General features: G+C 40.8%; 1 protein-coding gene across 3 annotated transcripts in view; it reads right to left on the bottom strand.

Moving 5' to 3' along the window:
• Positions 1 to 16,400, bottom strand: part of LOC122797963 (glycoprotein-N-acetylgalactosamine 3-beta-galactosyltransferase 1-like) — a 240,438-nt gene that overhangs the window by 200,183 nt on the left and 23,855 nt on the right. For all 3 annotated transcript variants that reach the window (XM_044066496.1, XM_044066493.1, XM_044066495.1), the window contains one exon: positions 6,729 to 6,971. In XM_044066496.1, coding sequence (XP_043922431.1) covers positions 6,729 to 6,954 — 226 coding nt within the window. In that variant the 5' untranslated portion in view covers positions 6,955 to 6,971. The remainder of the gene's footprint in view (positions 1 to 6,728; positions 6,972 to 16,400) is intronic.

Raw genomic sequence — 16,400 nt, 5'->3', positions numbered from 1 at the left:
ATCACAAGATTTAAGGACTAATGACGGACAGATCCGTCTCTCTTGTGAAAGAGATGCCTTCAGACTTTCACAGGACTGATGGGGTCACATAGGCCATGTGCCCTCTAACTGTAGATGCCTCTGCAGCTAATTTTTAATCCATCTTTTTAGGACATTTCCAGTCTCTACTCACTTGAGGAGACAATGCGTCTTCAATTTCAGAGCTGGCCACCCAAATTGTCCTAAAGTAGGAAGATTTTTTATGCTCTAAGGAAACACTTAAGGTTCACATCCTTTTGCAAAAGGGTATTTTTACTAAACAAAGCACAGAATTTATAATTGGACATCGTATTGCAGAATAAGAATTTCATTGCACTCTGTGACACTGTCTCTAGTACACAACAATAAAGCTGAATTGAATTGAACTGAATGTGGTAAGCCTTGCACTTTCTGCAAAAGTGAATGCAGGACACACTTGTGCAGGAACTAGGGAAAAGAGAATGTTTCTTTTCTTCAGTTTCCCTTTGGGAAAGAGGTCCTTGGGAATTAAGAAAATAAACCTTTTCCTGCCCCTACTTCCTGCACGTGTGTGTCCTGAGTTCACTTGCCACATGAAAAGATAAGAGAATGACAGGCCAGCACTGTGTTGGGTAGCTGGTCCCACTGATCAGCAGGTTTCAAGCCAGATGTAGCACACCTGGTTACAAAAGGCCTGATTAACTTTTAACATAGGTGTCAAAACAGCTGACCCTATACTTTGTCAAGTGTAAAATCGAAGAGGTTTAAACTCAAGTTCAGCTCCCCATTGGTAAACTCCTTACCTGCTCTTCCCAAAGGAAATCACTGCTGGTGCAATTTATATTTGCAGTGCAACAGTAATTTCATTTAGATTAGCTTGTCTCATTTCTCAGCAGACATTTAACGGTGCAGTTAGTACATTTAAGTAAAGGGTGGGGTGGCGGATATAGGGAATACTTCCTGCAAAACACAAAAAATGCTTTTTTGCAGGTTTCATCGAATTGATGCTTTAGCTGATGAGTTTCGTCTGGCTGAAGTTTTCAGGAATTTAAACTTAATGAAACAAGGAAAGTGTCACGTGATGTTACACACTGATGCATCAACTCTCTCACCCACAAAGACTAATTGTATATAGTCTCTGCTTGTGTGTTACCCATATCCAGAGCTTTGGCAATTTCTGTGGGCTTCATCTGGTGTGCAAAGACCTGCTGGAGTCTCCCCTACTCTAGTTGATGAGGCTTCCTTGATTTGAGTATGCTCAGAAAAGCAGACTCCCCGAGCCCACATTTGGCCAGCAAGTCACACCATCAAACTCATGTGCTCAATCCTTGTGAGCAGACTAGTTGTAGTCGAGCTCCTAGCATTCCATCATGGGAAGGTAAACACTAAAATCCCAGGAAAGAGACCTCAAAGTTGTTACCAGGGGATAAAGGCTCCTGCTTCTCTTCTTGTTAGCCGATACTGTGAGAGTCCGATCCCTTGTAAGGGGAAAAACACCTCACAGTTGTTACCAGGGGATAAAGGCTCCTGCTTCTCTTCTTGTTAGCCGATACTGTGAGAGTCCGATCCCTTGTAAGGGGAAAGACAACTAACAGCAAGCAAGGAGCTGCAGAAAGTCTCAGGAACAGACTCAGAAGAATGTCTTTGGTTGATGACTTGCGCCAAGATCCTCTTCCTTTTCATAACCCTCTAATATTGACCCCAGATTGCATAAAGGACCTTTTAGTCACTCCCTGTGCTAGCCACACTTCAATGCTGATTTTGTTTTGAAGAACTCTTGCCTCCTACAACACAGCTGAAGTTTTGGCATTTGTGATCATTTTTAAATGTCACACATCCAGACAAGTACAGGGACTGCTGGTGCACACAAGTTATAAGAATGTCCTGAGCATACCTCAAAAACCTCTAAGCAGAATAAATCTGGACAAAGGCCAAAAATCAGGGACAGATTTTAAATATTGCTCATACAAACTTAGAATGTGGCTATAAAAACAGGATTTGCATTAGCATGCACTTTCTGAAATATATACAATTATTTAATTATAGCAGTCTAAAACCGCACGTTATGAGAAACAGACAAAAATACTAGTCAAAAATGTGGATATCCTGAGAGGTGTGGGCCAGTGCACTTTAAAAAAAATCATCTTTACTAAATTATCACTTGTGTCATAGGCAAATGTTGGACAAAACAACAAGAGGGCTATGTGAAGCTGGCATTTAAGGATAGATAATCAGGAATTTTGCCAGCGAAGTATCTGACAAGTATGGGAAAGGCTTAAGATGGAGTACATCGGTTTATACTAAGAAGCTCACGAGCTGATGGACTTCATAGTTAGAACTACTGTAACCCTCAAAGCTGTCTTTATCACTTGTTAGCTTTGAATGCACTTACATAGCCAAAATAGAAGTAAAGCTCTCTCCACCCAAGATTGTGCTAGACAGTCAAGAGGAGAAGGTTAACACCCGCACTACACCTCAAGCAACAGATAGCCCTTCTAAACCCACACCACCAACACCCACATATAGCAACACTAAATCTACATATGCAGAGGCCCTTAACTGTAACATGCCCAAGCAACAAAGACCTCTGAAGCTGAAACGCAAACAAACACCAATCACAACCAAAGTGTCACATAGTTCACAACACCAGTGTGCCACCCAGCAACAGCCTCTAAGGCAAGACAATGTACCTAACACTTTAGTCATAGGTGACTCTATAGTCCGGCACACTGATGTCCCTCTCACCAGGTTGAACAAGGAGAAAATTACAGTCAGCTGCCTGTCGGGTGCCAGGATCCGCCACATAATGCATGCACTCAAGTCTCTCCACAACAAGTACGAATATGATTCTGTCATTGTCCATGTTGGAGTGAATGACTTGAGACGTACCTCCCTGGACTACATGAAAAGAGACATGGAAGAGCTCGCGGATCATGTGGCCCAGGCAGGTATGACCCTAGCCCTGAGTAGCATCCTGCCTTCGCCCAGAATGACACCACAACACAAGGACAAAATGATTGACTTCAACAATTGGCTATGCTTCTGATGTCATTCAAAGGGGATCCAGTATCTGTCTGCCTGGGATGACATGATTGACAGACCACGATGCTTTGTCAGAGATGGTCTGCACCTGTCGCCCCTGGGATTCAGGTTACTGGCTAAGGTTCTTGCCACCCCTATAGTGCCTTTTTTAGGCAAAGTTCAAAGGACAAAACCACCACCGTAACAGGTACAAGCATGCAAAATCTGAAGGTAATGCTACTCAATGCTGGAAGTCTAAACCTAAAAATGCACTCTCTCGAGGCACTCCTAAAATTGGAAAACATTGATATCTGTGCAGTAACTGAGACCTGGTTCAAGGATCCAGAGAGCACCCCTGCAATACCAGGCTACAACTCTTACCACACGTTTCGGCCACCAAAGCAGGACCGAAACACTAAAGGTGGAGGAGTGTCAATATTCACCAAGGATATTCACACCACCAGGTTAGTTGCCCAACACAATGCGTCTGAAATTCTCCAGGTGGAACTAACACTAGGTAAGACTGCAATCCAAACTGTAGCTTGCTACAGATCCCCCACTATACCCCAAGATTCTCACTACACCTTTTTAAACATACTGGAAAATATTAAGATAGAACCAAACACCCTAATACTGGGTGATTTTAACTACCCTGCCATTAACTGGGAAAACTACTCATGTACCAACACCTTTGCTCAACGGTTCTTGGAATTCATAAATTCCAACGCCCTGGATCAACTAATCCATAGTCCCACCAGGGGCTCCAATATCCTAGACCTGGTCTTTACCAACATGGGAAATCGATGCTCCACACCTATGGTCACCCCCTCGTTAGTCAGGTCTGACCATAAGCTAATCACCCTTAACATCCACATCCCACCCCACCCCCAGTAAGGAAACCTCCATAAAAAACTTCTCCAAAGCCAACTTCATGCTACTCAAGTCAGAAGTGACAAACTTCATGACCCCCATGCAGACGGGAACTGAAAGTTCAACTGCTGAATCCTACACTAAGGCACTGTACGAGCACATCCACTCATGCATGAATCGTGCCATCCCAAACAGAACCAAGATGCTCTCATCCAAAACAGAAAGCCAATCTGGTGGTCCACTGCCATAAACAAACTTTACAACAAAAGGAAGAAACTGCTGCAGAAAAGAGGAAAATCCCAGGATGCAAAAACTTCCTTACCAGCCTCAGTAAGAAACTGAGATCCCTCATAAAATCCTCCAAAGCTAGTTATGAAAATAAAATTGCCAAAGATTCCAAAGACAACCACAAGGCATTCTATAACTATGTCAAGAATCTAAATGGCAATGCTCAGATCTGCAATGAGCTAAAACAGAATGGCATTAAATATACTGATCCCAAGGATATTGCCAAAATCCTGGCAGATCGATTCAGTGCCAACTTCACCCCCCTCTCATCCCCTAAATGGCCCATCTCAATACCAGAAGATTGCCAAATTCAGGTAATAACGGCCCCACAGGTAAAAAACGCACTCTCCAAAGCTAAGAATACAGCATCCATGGGACCAGATGACATCCCGGGCTGTGTACTACATGAACTACAATATGAACTGGCACCTCACCTAAGTGTCATGTTTAATTATAGCCTTACCTCAGGTTTTGTGCCCACTGAGTGGCACAGAGCTACAGTTATCCCACTCCACAAGGGGGGATTCACCTTGAATCCCGGAAACTACCATCCCATCAGTCTGACAAGCCTTATCTGCAAGGCCATGGAGCGTATTATCATGGAACTTAAGACATTGGCAACCTTCAAACACTGGACCCCACCCAGTTTGGGTTCGTGAAGGGCCGTTCTTGTCTCCTGAACCTGATTGACTTCTTCGAATCAATCTCCAGAGCCATGGACAAGGGTAAGGTGGTCCACACAGCCTATCTAGACCTTTCCAAGGCCTTTGACACCATCCCCCACTCTGGAATCATAGATAAACTTACTAAGCTGGGCATTAATCCCTACGTCACCCAATGGGTTGCTAACTGGCTTACTGATAGAACCCACACTGTAAAAGTAGCCGACTCCAAATCCAGCTCTAGACAAGTGACAAGAGGAGTACCTCAGGGTTCAGTCCTGGGACTGCTCTTGTTTGGCATCTACTTCTCTGAAGTACAGGCCAACACTAAGGGACTCTGGATAACAAAGTTCGCAGATGACTGCAAACTGGGAGCCATTACTGAATCCCCAAATGATGTGGATACTCTACAAAAGGGCCTTACAGAAACAGATGCTTGGTGCCAGAGCCATGGACTCCAGCTCAATGCCAAGAAATGTACAGTTATCCCCTTTGGGGAAAAAACATGTATCTGTGAATTACCATATAGGTGGCAGTACACTAAACACAGAAAGTGTGATAAGAGACTTAGGGACACAGGTGGACAGTGGTCTCACCTTCGATAACCACATCGCCACAACAGTCAGGAAATCCTATGTGGCACAACTCATCACTAAGGGCTTTTCATCCAGAAAAAAAGGAGGTCATTGTCCCACTGTACTCATCCCTCATTAGACCCATTATAGAATACAACGCCCCATTTGGTATGTACCTCTCAAGACATCTACAACAACTTGAAAGGCCACAGAAATACCGCACTAAAAGAATCACAGGCCTAAAGCAGATGCTCTATGCTGACCACCTTAAAAAACTCCAGCTATACTCTGTCGCATATCGTCTACTCAGAGGCGATCTCTGCTTAACATACAAGGCCATGTCAAACCCAGAGCTGTTGGACATGCTACACTTAAAGAAATCCCAATCCCTCAGAGCCACATGCTCCAGGGATCTAAACCTTGTCATCACAATAAACAAAACATGCTGGAGGGATAGATTCCTGACCCAGAGACTCCCCAGACTCTGGAATAGATTGCCCATACATGTCAAGCAGAGTGCCTCTTTGGACTTCTTCAAAAGGAACCTTGACGATTGGATGGGAGAAAGGAAATTCACCCCGGGGATCACGTCAGTCACCCTGCTAGACAGGGGTCTAGGGAAGTAAATAGTGTGGGAAGAAATAGCTAGGGAATTGTTATGGCTAGGCTTATATAGGCCCTAGGGCTGATAGCCTAGTACCAACCTATGAATGATCATTCTCTTTTGCAATAAAGGTGGATAGACGTCTTTTGTGTCCCACTTAAAATCGGCTGTGCAGCAACTACAACAGTTTTCATAGCCCTACAGTTTCATTTTATGCCATGCTGCAGATTGATTTTTGCAGGACAATAACTTGGTTAAGGTTTCTATTCTATTTGTAAGCTAACCAGTCTCAAATGTCTCTTCCTAAAAGATGTATTTTAGGTCAAGTATTATTTTTTCCAAACATAACGGCAAGTGGAGACTTATGCAGTCAAATGTAACACTGCAGGGTGAAGCGTTCAAACCGCTCACAGCCTTCACCTTCTGTAACACTGCAAAAGTTCATTCACTGTGAAAACTGTACCATGACCATACCTTTTACGACGTTGCAAATTTTATCCAGTAGTCCAGTTTTGTTAAAAATGTTAAGATAACTCTCTCACATTAAAAATAAATAAATAAACAAATACTAAAAAACAAAAACAAATGTATCTTTTACTGCTCGACTTACTTTGGTGTAGCACTAGTATTCTTTATCTTCACAGAACCGCTCAGAGTGATTACCTACTGCGTGTCATTAGTACAAAGATAATAAAAAAATAAATAAAATACCTTGGTGCTGCACAACATCTGCATTAAAGTTCATCTGCCCAATTAATGGGGGAACATCCTCCTCCTCCTCGGAATGACCTCCATGTGGGTCATTATGCAGGATGGGAGACTGCCGCTTCACTTTCTCCAGAAGTACAGAATTAAAAATAAGATAACAGCAAAGAAAACCAAGGACAATTCCACTAGAAAAAGTAAGTAAATTTGTTACAGACTTTGATGGGGCCATTCTTTAGATGAAGTACACTGTCAAAAAAAAAAAAAAAATCAGAATTAGTAAAATACTAAAGACAGCAGTAAACAATTCAGTTTCTTTTGATTTTCTGAAGTTACTGTTTAGTGCAAGCATAGCTGAAACCTTTTCACAAAACAATAACATTAACCAGCTCAGGAAACTGATGGTCTGTCTCCCTGTACCCCTAAGTCACAATCATCCCAGCAGTCACACATTACTTGTAAGAAACCCACATACCACTGGGAGAAGGCAGTTATGTATGCTGTCCAATGGCATTTAAAGTATAAATCCATAATTAATACTGATCATCTATATGAAATAAACATTATATATATATATATTTAACATAGTAGAATGCAAGTTTGGTCATTTGTCACACTTTCTGTTGAAAATAAATATGAAAAGGTATAGCCAGAATAAAATGCATAAATTATGACACTGCAAGTCAGCCATTTACAAATCATTTATGAATTTACTAATATAAAATCACAAACATGTTTACATACAGAAATATGTAGATACACACAAATACATGCATTTATACGTACAGAATAAGGCAAAGGGGCATGAACGGTATACATTTCACGTACCCAGAGGAGCTGCGAGGCATAGCCAAAAGGGTGAATGCTTTACAGTCTGTGGGTATGTAGTAACATCTGTACCATGTACACCCCAAAGAGCCTTACTGCACTTATAAAATAAGCATCTGTATTCCTTGCCATTTGAGTTCAACATGTAATAGTTTATGAATGATAATTATATGCTTTACAGTATAATTAAATGTAAAACAGTTAATTCACCCATTTTTCACTAGCAGATCACTGTTCAGGATTAGAACATTTAAGTGCATGGAATTTTGGTCCGAAACTTTCAGGGTATTTACTCTTCAAAAGAAGTCACCAACAGGTACAATAGCTTTGGAGATGCACTATATAGTAGTTCAGTGGCTAAAAAATGGAACTCTGTCCCTACAAGCATTCAAAACACATCATCCAAAGCCTCCTTTAAAGACCTCATCAGGCAACATCTCAAGGAAAGTTGGCAGTGCCACGATTGCTCCCCAGGCTAGTGAAAGCAGATAACACATGCATACAAAATCTACAACACTTGATAATAGTTTTCAATCTTACTCACAAACACTGGCTAATCTACAATGTATGTATTGTACCTGTGTACTATGTATGTATTCTACCTATGTTCCAAATTTCAGCTGTACACCACAAATCTATTAATTACCTTTATTTTTAAAATATTTTTTTGTTTGTTCTAGAGAGAGGAACAAAAGGTGAAGGTGTCTCAGTTTACATCAAAAATAATTATACTTCAAGGCTGATGAAGCAGTATGATCCACTCGAGCTCCTCCAGTTAAGACTCACCCTAGGCTCAATCCCAAGCCACATCTTTGTGAGTGACGGGTCTCCCCCCATGACCCAGGAAGTACATAGCACTTACTTAAATGAACTTGAGCTGCTCTCCAATCAAACGCCACCATAATCATGGGTGACTTCCACTAACCTACTGCACACTGGGAATCATACATGACCTCAGACTTGCAGGCCCAAAAGATTCCTGCAATTTGCCAAAACAAATTCTCTGGACAATGTCCTCACTGGTCAAGTCAAGCCATCAAGTCATTTCCTTTTAAATAAAAGTAAACCCTTAAGACACTAGGTCACCCTGGAATTTTTTAGGAATTATTCCAAGGCTAACTTCCTACTTTTAAGTGTCACCCTGGCAAAATTTCAAGCCCCTCCAAACCCAGGGAACACCCCAGTGCACATGGAGTCATTCACAAAAAACCTTTACGATCATACAAACAGCTGCATAAAGGCAGGGGTACATATCCAAAATAATCATAGGACTAACTCTAAAAAGAAAGTGCCCTTGTGCAATCACAACAAAGTACAAGCACACTCAAACTAAATAAACAACTCGGGGAACTATTTAAGTCTACCAAAGCTAAACGTGAGGGAAAACAACCTCCAAGGCCAAGTACAACCACAAGGCATTCTTTGCTATATCCAAAACCTCAAATGCAATACACAACAATGTGCCAAACTAATTGTAAATAAAGCCACTTGTACTGAGCCAGAGAATATAGAAAATCTAGTGGCTGATAAATTCTTCTCCAGTTTTACCTCAGTTTCTCCTCCGACATCTCTCAAGAAATACCTCCTCGACAATAACACCGTCAACTATCACTAGGGAACAGGTCCTCACTACATTGATGGGATGTAATATCCTAGCATGCCTTCTTAATAGATTAAGCCCACTAGAAACACTATTCAACTGTTGCTGCAAAGCAGGATATGGGACAAGTGACTGGAGGACTATTATCCCTCTGCACAAGTGTGGGTCATCCATGGACCTGGGAAACTGCTTACCATAAAGCCTAACTAGTCTCACATACAAGGGAATGGAAATGATAAAAACAACGACATTGGGAAACTTCAGACAATGGATCCAATACAGTTTGGCTTTGTCAGGGATAGGTCATGCCTACTCAACCTTGTGGATTTCTTTGAGGTCACCATGGCAAAATAAGATGGTGAAATGATGCACACTACCTACCTCAACCTGGTCATGCCTACTCAACATGGTAGATTTCTTTTAGAAGGTGACCAAAGCAATGGACGAAGGCTATTCTTTGTGATTCTTTACTCTTCCCTGATTATTTACCTATGTACCTACTTATTGTACCATTTCTTGTACCAACTCTCTGTCTTCTGATAATCCTTCTATTACTCTTGAGTAATATCCTCTACTCTCCTAATTGTCTCCATTTCTCCTAGAACTGTACTATTCGATTTCTGCTCACACACTGTCTATTTTTTCTCTTTGCAGTTTGCTCGGGCCATCCACAAGCCTCAGGACTGCCCCCACCCCAGGTAGAATGAATTATTAGGTGAATTTCATTGAATTCTTTTTAACAATTTTCTCTTACCTGTAACCATCATTGTGAGGTGAGCACAGCTGCATTGAGCTCCACTCAGCTTCTAACTTGGAGAGCTTTAATGAAGTCAGCCACTAAATAGGAACATACTCTACTAATTGTACAAGTTCTTTATTCCCTCTGTATACAAACAGAGGAGCTCCAGAGTCTAAGGTTAAAACTATTCCAAAACAAACCTTTAGTTCAGTCCCAATTCCCTTAGTTCTACTCATCCTTAAAGAGCTTGCTAGCAAAATTTGGTTTATGTAAGCTGAAAAGCTCTAACATAGTGTATTGTCTTACTTACATTTCCTGGCTCCTGATTGTTTTTTTTTTCTTTTCTATTTGGAATCCCTCCTGCTGAGGCTGCTCTGCCCACTCCATTTGCCCTTTGGTATCACTCCGCTCAACTATCCTGCCCCCATATCCCTCCCACCCCCAGTGCTGCTACTCTTGAGCACTAGGCAGACACTCCCTCACTCAACCCATCCAATTAGATGCACTTCCTGTTATCCTGTTTCCTCCTCCTAGACCTATAACATGCTCGTGCTTCACCTATCACGTCTTACTACACTCATATTACTATCTTACCTCACTACTTAACACCACAACATATTCCAAACTCCCACTTTTCATCACACCACAAACCCACCTTACCATACTACTCCGTGCACATATCTCACCATCAGTCCTACACTTGTCAATATTACTAGCCTCCAATATTTTCCATTTAAATTAATACCTACTAAAGATAGTCCCTATAATCCTCAGTTATTCAACAATGAACTTATCAAATGATTGGAACTACTTACCAACATTGCCTCTAAGCCAGGCATGGGCAAACTACGGCCCAGGGGCCACATGCGGCCCGTTAAACGTTTTGATTCGGCCCGCCAAACTTGAAAAAATTTAATAAATTAACCTTGTTAATGTTTTATTTCCCCTGCAATTCTGATGTTTCCTCACTAGATGGCGCACTCTAGATATATTGGCTTTGTTGAGGTGAAGCGTAGGCCTATTACTCCACGTTTGCACTTTACCCTTTGACCCACCGCCCCTCTTTGAAGATGAGCGGACCCAAGAAAAGGAAAGTGGACAGAGAATGTCGAGTGTTCAATAAGGAGTGGACAACTAAATATTTTTTCACTGAACACCGATCATCTGCTGTTTGCCTGATATGCCAAGAAACTGTGGCAGTTTATAAAGAGTATAATATTAGCCGTCACTTTGCCACAAAGCACGCTAATTATGCTAGCAAGCTCTCAACAAAAGAACGGGAAGCTGCTGCTGAGAAGGTGGCAGCTAATTTGAAGGCTCAGCAAAGTTTTTTTCACCGTCAAACTGCCATTCAAGAGTCAAGTACCAAGGCCAGTTTTATGCTTTCATTCAAAATAGCAAAGGCCAGCAAACCACTGTCTGAGGGCGAGTTTTTAAAAGAATGTATGGTCGTCCTTGCACTGGTCGTTGTTGACTTTTGGCACCAGGGAAACAAATTGAATAAAAGGAACAGGACAAGTACATCTGCATCTCCTACCGTTTTTGAAAAAAGACAGTCAGGAGGAGAGTGATGGTGATATCCTGAAGGATAACAGAACTTTCAGTGCTTTAAAATAAAATGGTCATTTATTTGATTTTCAGTGTTTAAAGACTCATTTCGAAGTCAGAGATTTTATTGTAATGCTTTTCTTCATTTTCATTGGAAATTAAAGCACATGTTTTCTCCATATCCCAAGATGTGTATTTTTCCCCCAATGAGGTGATGTTTTCAAAGCATGCCATCTATCTGCTCCTGTTCCGGCCCCTTTGTCAAATGTTAGAACTCAATGTGGCCCACGAATTAAAAAGTTTGACCACCCCTGCTCTAAGCTATTGCTTAGTAGTGACATTCACCCAAACCATGGACCACGCTCAGATAACACCAACCCATCTAATTACTCTAGTCTCAACACCCCCACACATCCACTCCTAAAGAGAAAAAAATCAGACCTGTTGCTAATGAACATTAATATTAGAAGTATAGCCAACAAACTGGACATCCTCCATGCCACTCTAGCGACGTACACCCCAGATACAGTCATAATCACTGAAACATGGTTAAAACCAAAGTACAAAAGATAATGAAATACCACCCCCAGGTTACTCCATCCTACGGGTGGATAGACCCCATACTACGGGTGGATAGACTCAACAAAAGAGGAGGTGGAGTTGCTGTCCTCTTTAAAGACCATCTCACTTTAACTTTCCTTGAATGCAAAACCCCACAACTGGACAGTGCAGAAATCATCTATACCACACTAACCATAAATTCAAGAAAACACAACATAACTGGTTTCTATACCCCACCTGGAAATAATGTCCCAGTTATAGAATGTCTACTGCAATGGGCAAGTAGTACCCTTAACACAATATAATTGGTTTCTATATCCCACCTGGAAATAATGTCCCAGTTATAGAATGTCTACTGCAATGGGCAAGTAGTACCCTTAGTCAGGAGACATTCACATTGAGTGATTTTAATTTAGACTGGTTTGCATGTGATACAGATCACCCCATCCATCACATAAGCATGCATGGCTTTACACAAACTATCCAAAAACCTGCTATCCAAAAACCTACCAGAATAGATAAAGCTAGTGAAAAACAATCCACCTTGGACTGGACATTATTAAATAACTCCTCTCACTCATTCTAATCAGGTTGCTTTCCTGATGGTCTAAGTGACCACCTACCCACATTTCTTATATGACAACACCTATTCTCACCAAAACCTACTATGTTTAAATAACTCAGAAAAAAACTTTAATCTTGACAACTTCCTAGCCGACCTACAAAAGGTGCAATTGGACTCCACTCAAATACCTTGACCTAGATGATGCAGTGAACCAGTTTAATAAATTTTACTTAGATATATTAAATGCACATGCCCCTGTTAGAACCATCAGAGTAAAATCAAACTATGCCCCCTGGCTAAGCAGAGACATAAGTCTTTCTTAGATATATTAAATGCACATGCCCCTGTTAGAACCATCAGAGTAAAATCAAACTATGCCCCCTGGCTAAGCATAGACATAAGTCTTTCTTAGATATATTAAATGCACATGCCCCTGTTAGAACCATCAGAGTAAAATCAAACTATGCCCCCTGGCTAAGCAGAGACACTAGGGCCCTTCTGAAAACTAGAGAGAAAGGCTGGGAACTATGGCATAAGATTAACACAGTAGTTTCTAAACAGTATCAAGAACTTGGAAATAAGGCAAAAAAACAAAACAGGATAAAATAAATTTCTATCATAACATTCAAAACACATATCAAAAAAACCCTCAGAAATTCTGGCCAGCAATTAACTCAAACCTTCACCCAAGAAAATGTACTACAGCTACTCCAAACATCCACAACAATTGTGATAGCATAACTACCATTTTTAACAAACATTTTACTGAATTTATAATTGCCCTTTCCAAACAGCAACCCCCTACTCCTGACACCAAACCAGCCAAGTCTACAACTAGCAATGCCTCATTCTCTTTCTCCCCAGTTCCTGCAGCCATTATAAAAAAACTACTACAGAAACTAAAACTTACTACACTTGCCATAGATAACTTACCCAGTGAATACCTCAAAACTGCAGCTGAATCTATAGCCTTCCCAGTATCAATCCTTATAAATAGATCCATTCTCGAAACCAAGGTCCCTCAACTGTGGAAAATTTCCCATGTAATCCCACTTCACTTCTACAGAACTGAGTTTTTCTTTCACCTCTTTCTAAGCTACTGGAAAGGTGTATTCATCTCCAGGTCATGAAATTCTTATTAACAGATAAGCTTCTCGCAAACACTCAGCATGGGTTTCACCCATCACATAGTACCACTACAGCTCTCTTATCCTTCACTAATACCATAAACCATCACAGGAACAACAACAACTTTGTATCTGCCATCTTTCTAGACCTATCAAAAGCTTTTGATATGGTCTCCCATTCCAAACTAATAGATGTACTAACTGAACTATCTTTCACACCATCTGCCACAGCATGGTTTCATAACTATTTATCTACCATCAACAATCTGTTCTATGGCAGGGCGACCTATCTCCATGCCTTCCTTTATCCATTGGTATCCCCCAAGGATCTATCTTGGGCCTCCTCCTTTTCTCCCTCTTTACTAATAATCTACACACAGCTACTCCTCATGGTTATATAATACAGTATGCAGATGATCCAACACTTATCTGTCCTGGCACTTCTCTATCAACTCTTCATTCTCAAACACAGGAATCCTTCACTTCTCTTGAAACATGGTTAGCCAATGCCCATCTAATCCTGAACCCAAACAAAACTAAATTATTACTCTTCCAACCCAACAAGATATCTGACTTACATGTCTCCCTAACAATAAAAAAGTCCATAAGAAACTTGGAAGTCTACATAGGCATAAAAGGTTCCTGACCACAATGGCCAAAATTACATTAGCACAAACCCATCTGCTCTCCACTCTATTATATGCCTCCCCAATTTTAACTAATCTAAGGAAAACTGACTTATCTAAGCTGGAAGGATGTTGTATTGTAATAAAATTGCTAAGTTTGAATCTGACTGCCCATATAGAACACATCATTGTACAGCTTTAAGGATTCTAGACTGGCTTGAGCTTCCCAACATTATTCTTTACAATCAACTCTCTAACTCACAAAATTGTAACACAACCAACTAGAACCTCTGCACTACAAAATCTCATCCTTCCTTACAGTTCTAGCAGACCACTTCGCTCTAACAAGAACTTACTCACCATCTCAAAGGACAACAACACTACAGGAGAATCTTTATTTTCCAACTATATATCTCGTATATGAAACTCCCTAACTCCATTATCTCAATCTCATCCACTAACCACTTTAAGACATCACTTAAAGCTTATCTAAAAAAAATAAGTGGCTATGTTCCTGTACTAACCCCTCATGCGTGCTCTGATACATGACAGTACACCCAAAACATATCCGACTTCTCCCCTGGTCTTTAATCCTTTGTTCCTACCGACCTGTCTTAACCTTATATCTTGCCATAAGTCATACCTACAAATAGTACCAGCTATGTTCAAAGCCTAGGTTTTGTTGTCAAGATGTAACAAATTTGTATGTTCTCCTCTATACCACATTTTGTTTACTTTATACTTTATTGATTATTGTAATGTGTACATGCAAATTTACTGTTACTCATGGAGCTTTTCTCCCCGGGCCTCTACTGAAAAAGGACCTGTGTCCAGTCACACTTACCCAGTAAACAAATGTTAAATAAATAAATAATAAATAAAAATAATGCATACTGCCTACCTCCACCTGGCTAAAGCATTCAATACAACACCCCATTTGGACATTGCAAACAAGCTCACCTGCTAACCAGCTGGCTCACAGATATGACACAAGAAGCCAGGATAGTAGAGTGTGCATCCACAAAAAGGTTAGTCAACAGCAGAGTCCCCAAGGCTTGGTGCTGCGGCTACTCTTTTTTCTACATTTCTGAAGTCAAGGCCAACAAAGGCCTCTGGCTGACCAAGTTCTCACATGACTGCAAACTAACAGCAATCAGAGACCGACATAAACATTCTCCAAGAAGGCCTAACAGACTAATAACTGGCACTAGGGTCAACTCAATGTCAAAAAGTACATAACAGTATTTTTCAGAAAGACTCCTGCCTGAGAAATTATTTTATGATAATATACCTTTAAGACTCGACCTTGTGGTCAGGAATTTGAGAATGCACATAGACAGTGACTTGGCCTTTGACCACTATTTGTCTACTGTAGTAAGAAAATCATTCTACACTGCACAATTTATAAGCAAAGGTAAAAAAATCTACCACCAAAGATGTCAGTGTTTCATTCAACTCCGCCCTTATCATTATCACACCAATCATGTGATTTCAATGGCTCCATCCGTACGTACCTGACCAGGCATATTTAATAACTAGAGCATCCACAGAGGTTTCTCACAAGGAAATAAATGGTGTAGAAAAGATATCCCATGCAGCTCATTTGAAAGTCTAAATCTGGCCAAAGATGACTCCAGTGCCTCAAAGCCTTCACATGGCTGGGTTACCCAGCAATACAGCTGGAGTAAGGATCAGTGGAAGGTCATGAGGAAGGGGGTCCTCTGATATTATACTGGAACATCCCATGGTAATGAACTCTGTCAACGATGATTCTAGGTGTTGGAAGTCACACAGTGTTCTGAAATGGGATGTTCTACTGAAAAAGTCAGAGGGCAGCATACTTAAAAAAAAAAAAAAATTTTTGAAGTAAGAGGTGATTTTTGGATAGCTGTAGAAAACTGGCTTGGATATCTTCAGATCAAGGACTTGTGGTTACATAATGTTTCTCAGACAGAAAGAGAGCAGCAGCCTCTTTTATGAGGAAACAGAATAGTACAAAAAAGGGCACAATCTGTACCATCTACATAGATATATGGGACAAAAGGGCTTTTACAATGCTAAAACTGATAGAGAGTAGATGAACA

The sequence above is a fragment of the Protopterus annectens genome, chromosome 3.part1, assembly GCF_019279795.1.
Source record: "Protopterus annectens isolate FY-2018-M chromosome 3.part1, PAN1.0, whole genome shotgun sequence".
Taxonomy (NCBI): Eukaryota; Metazoa; Chordata; order Ceratodontiformes; family Protopteridae; genus Protopterus; species Protopterus annectens.
Note: the sequence above shows the minus strand (reverse complement) of the source record. Positions and strands in the feature narration are given on the sequence as shown.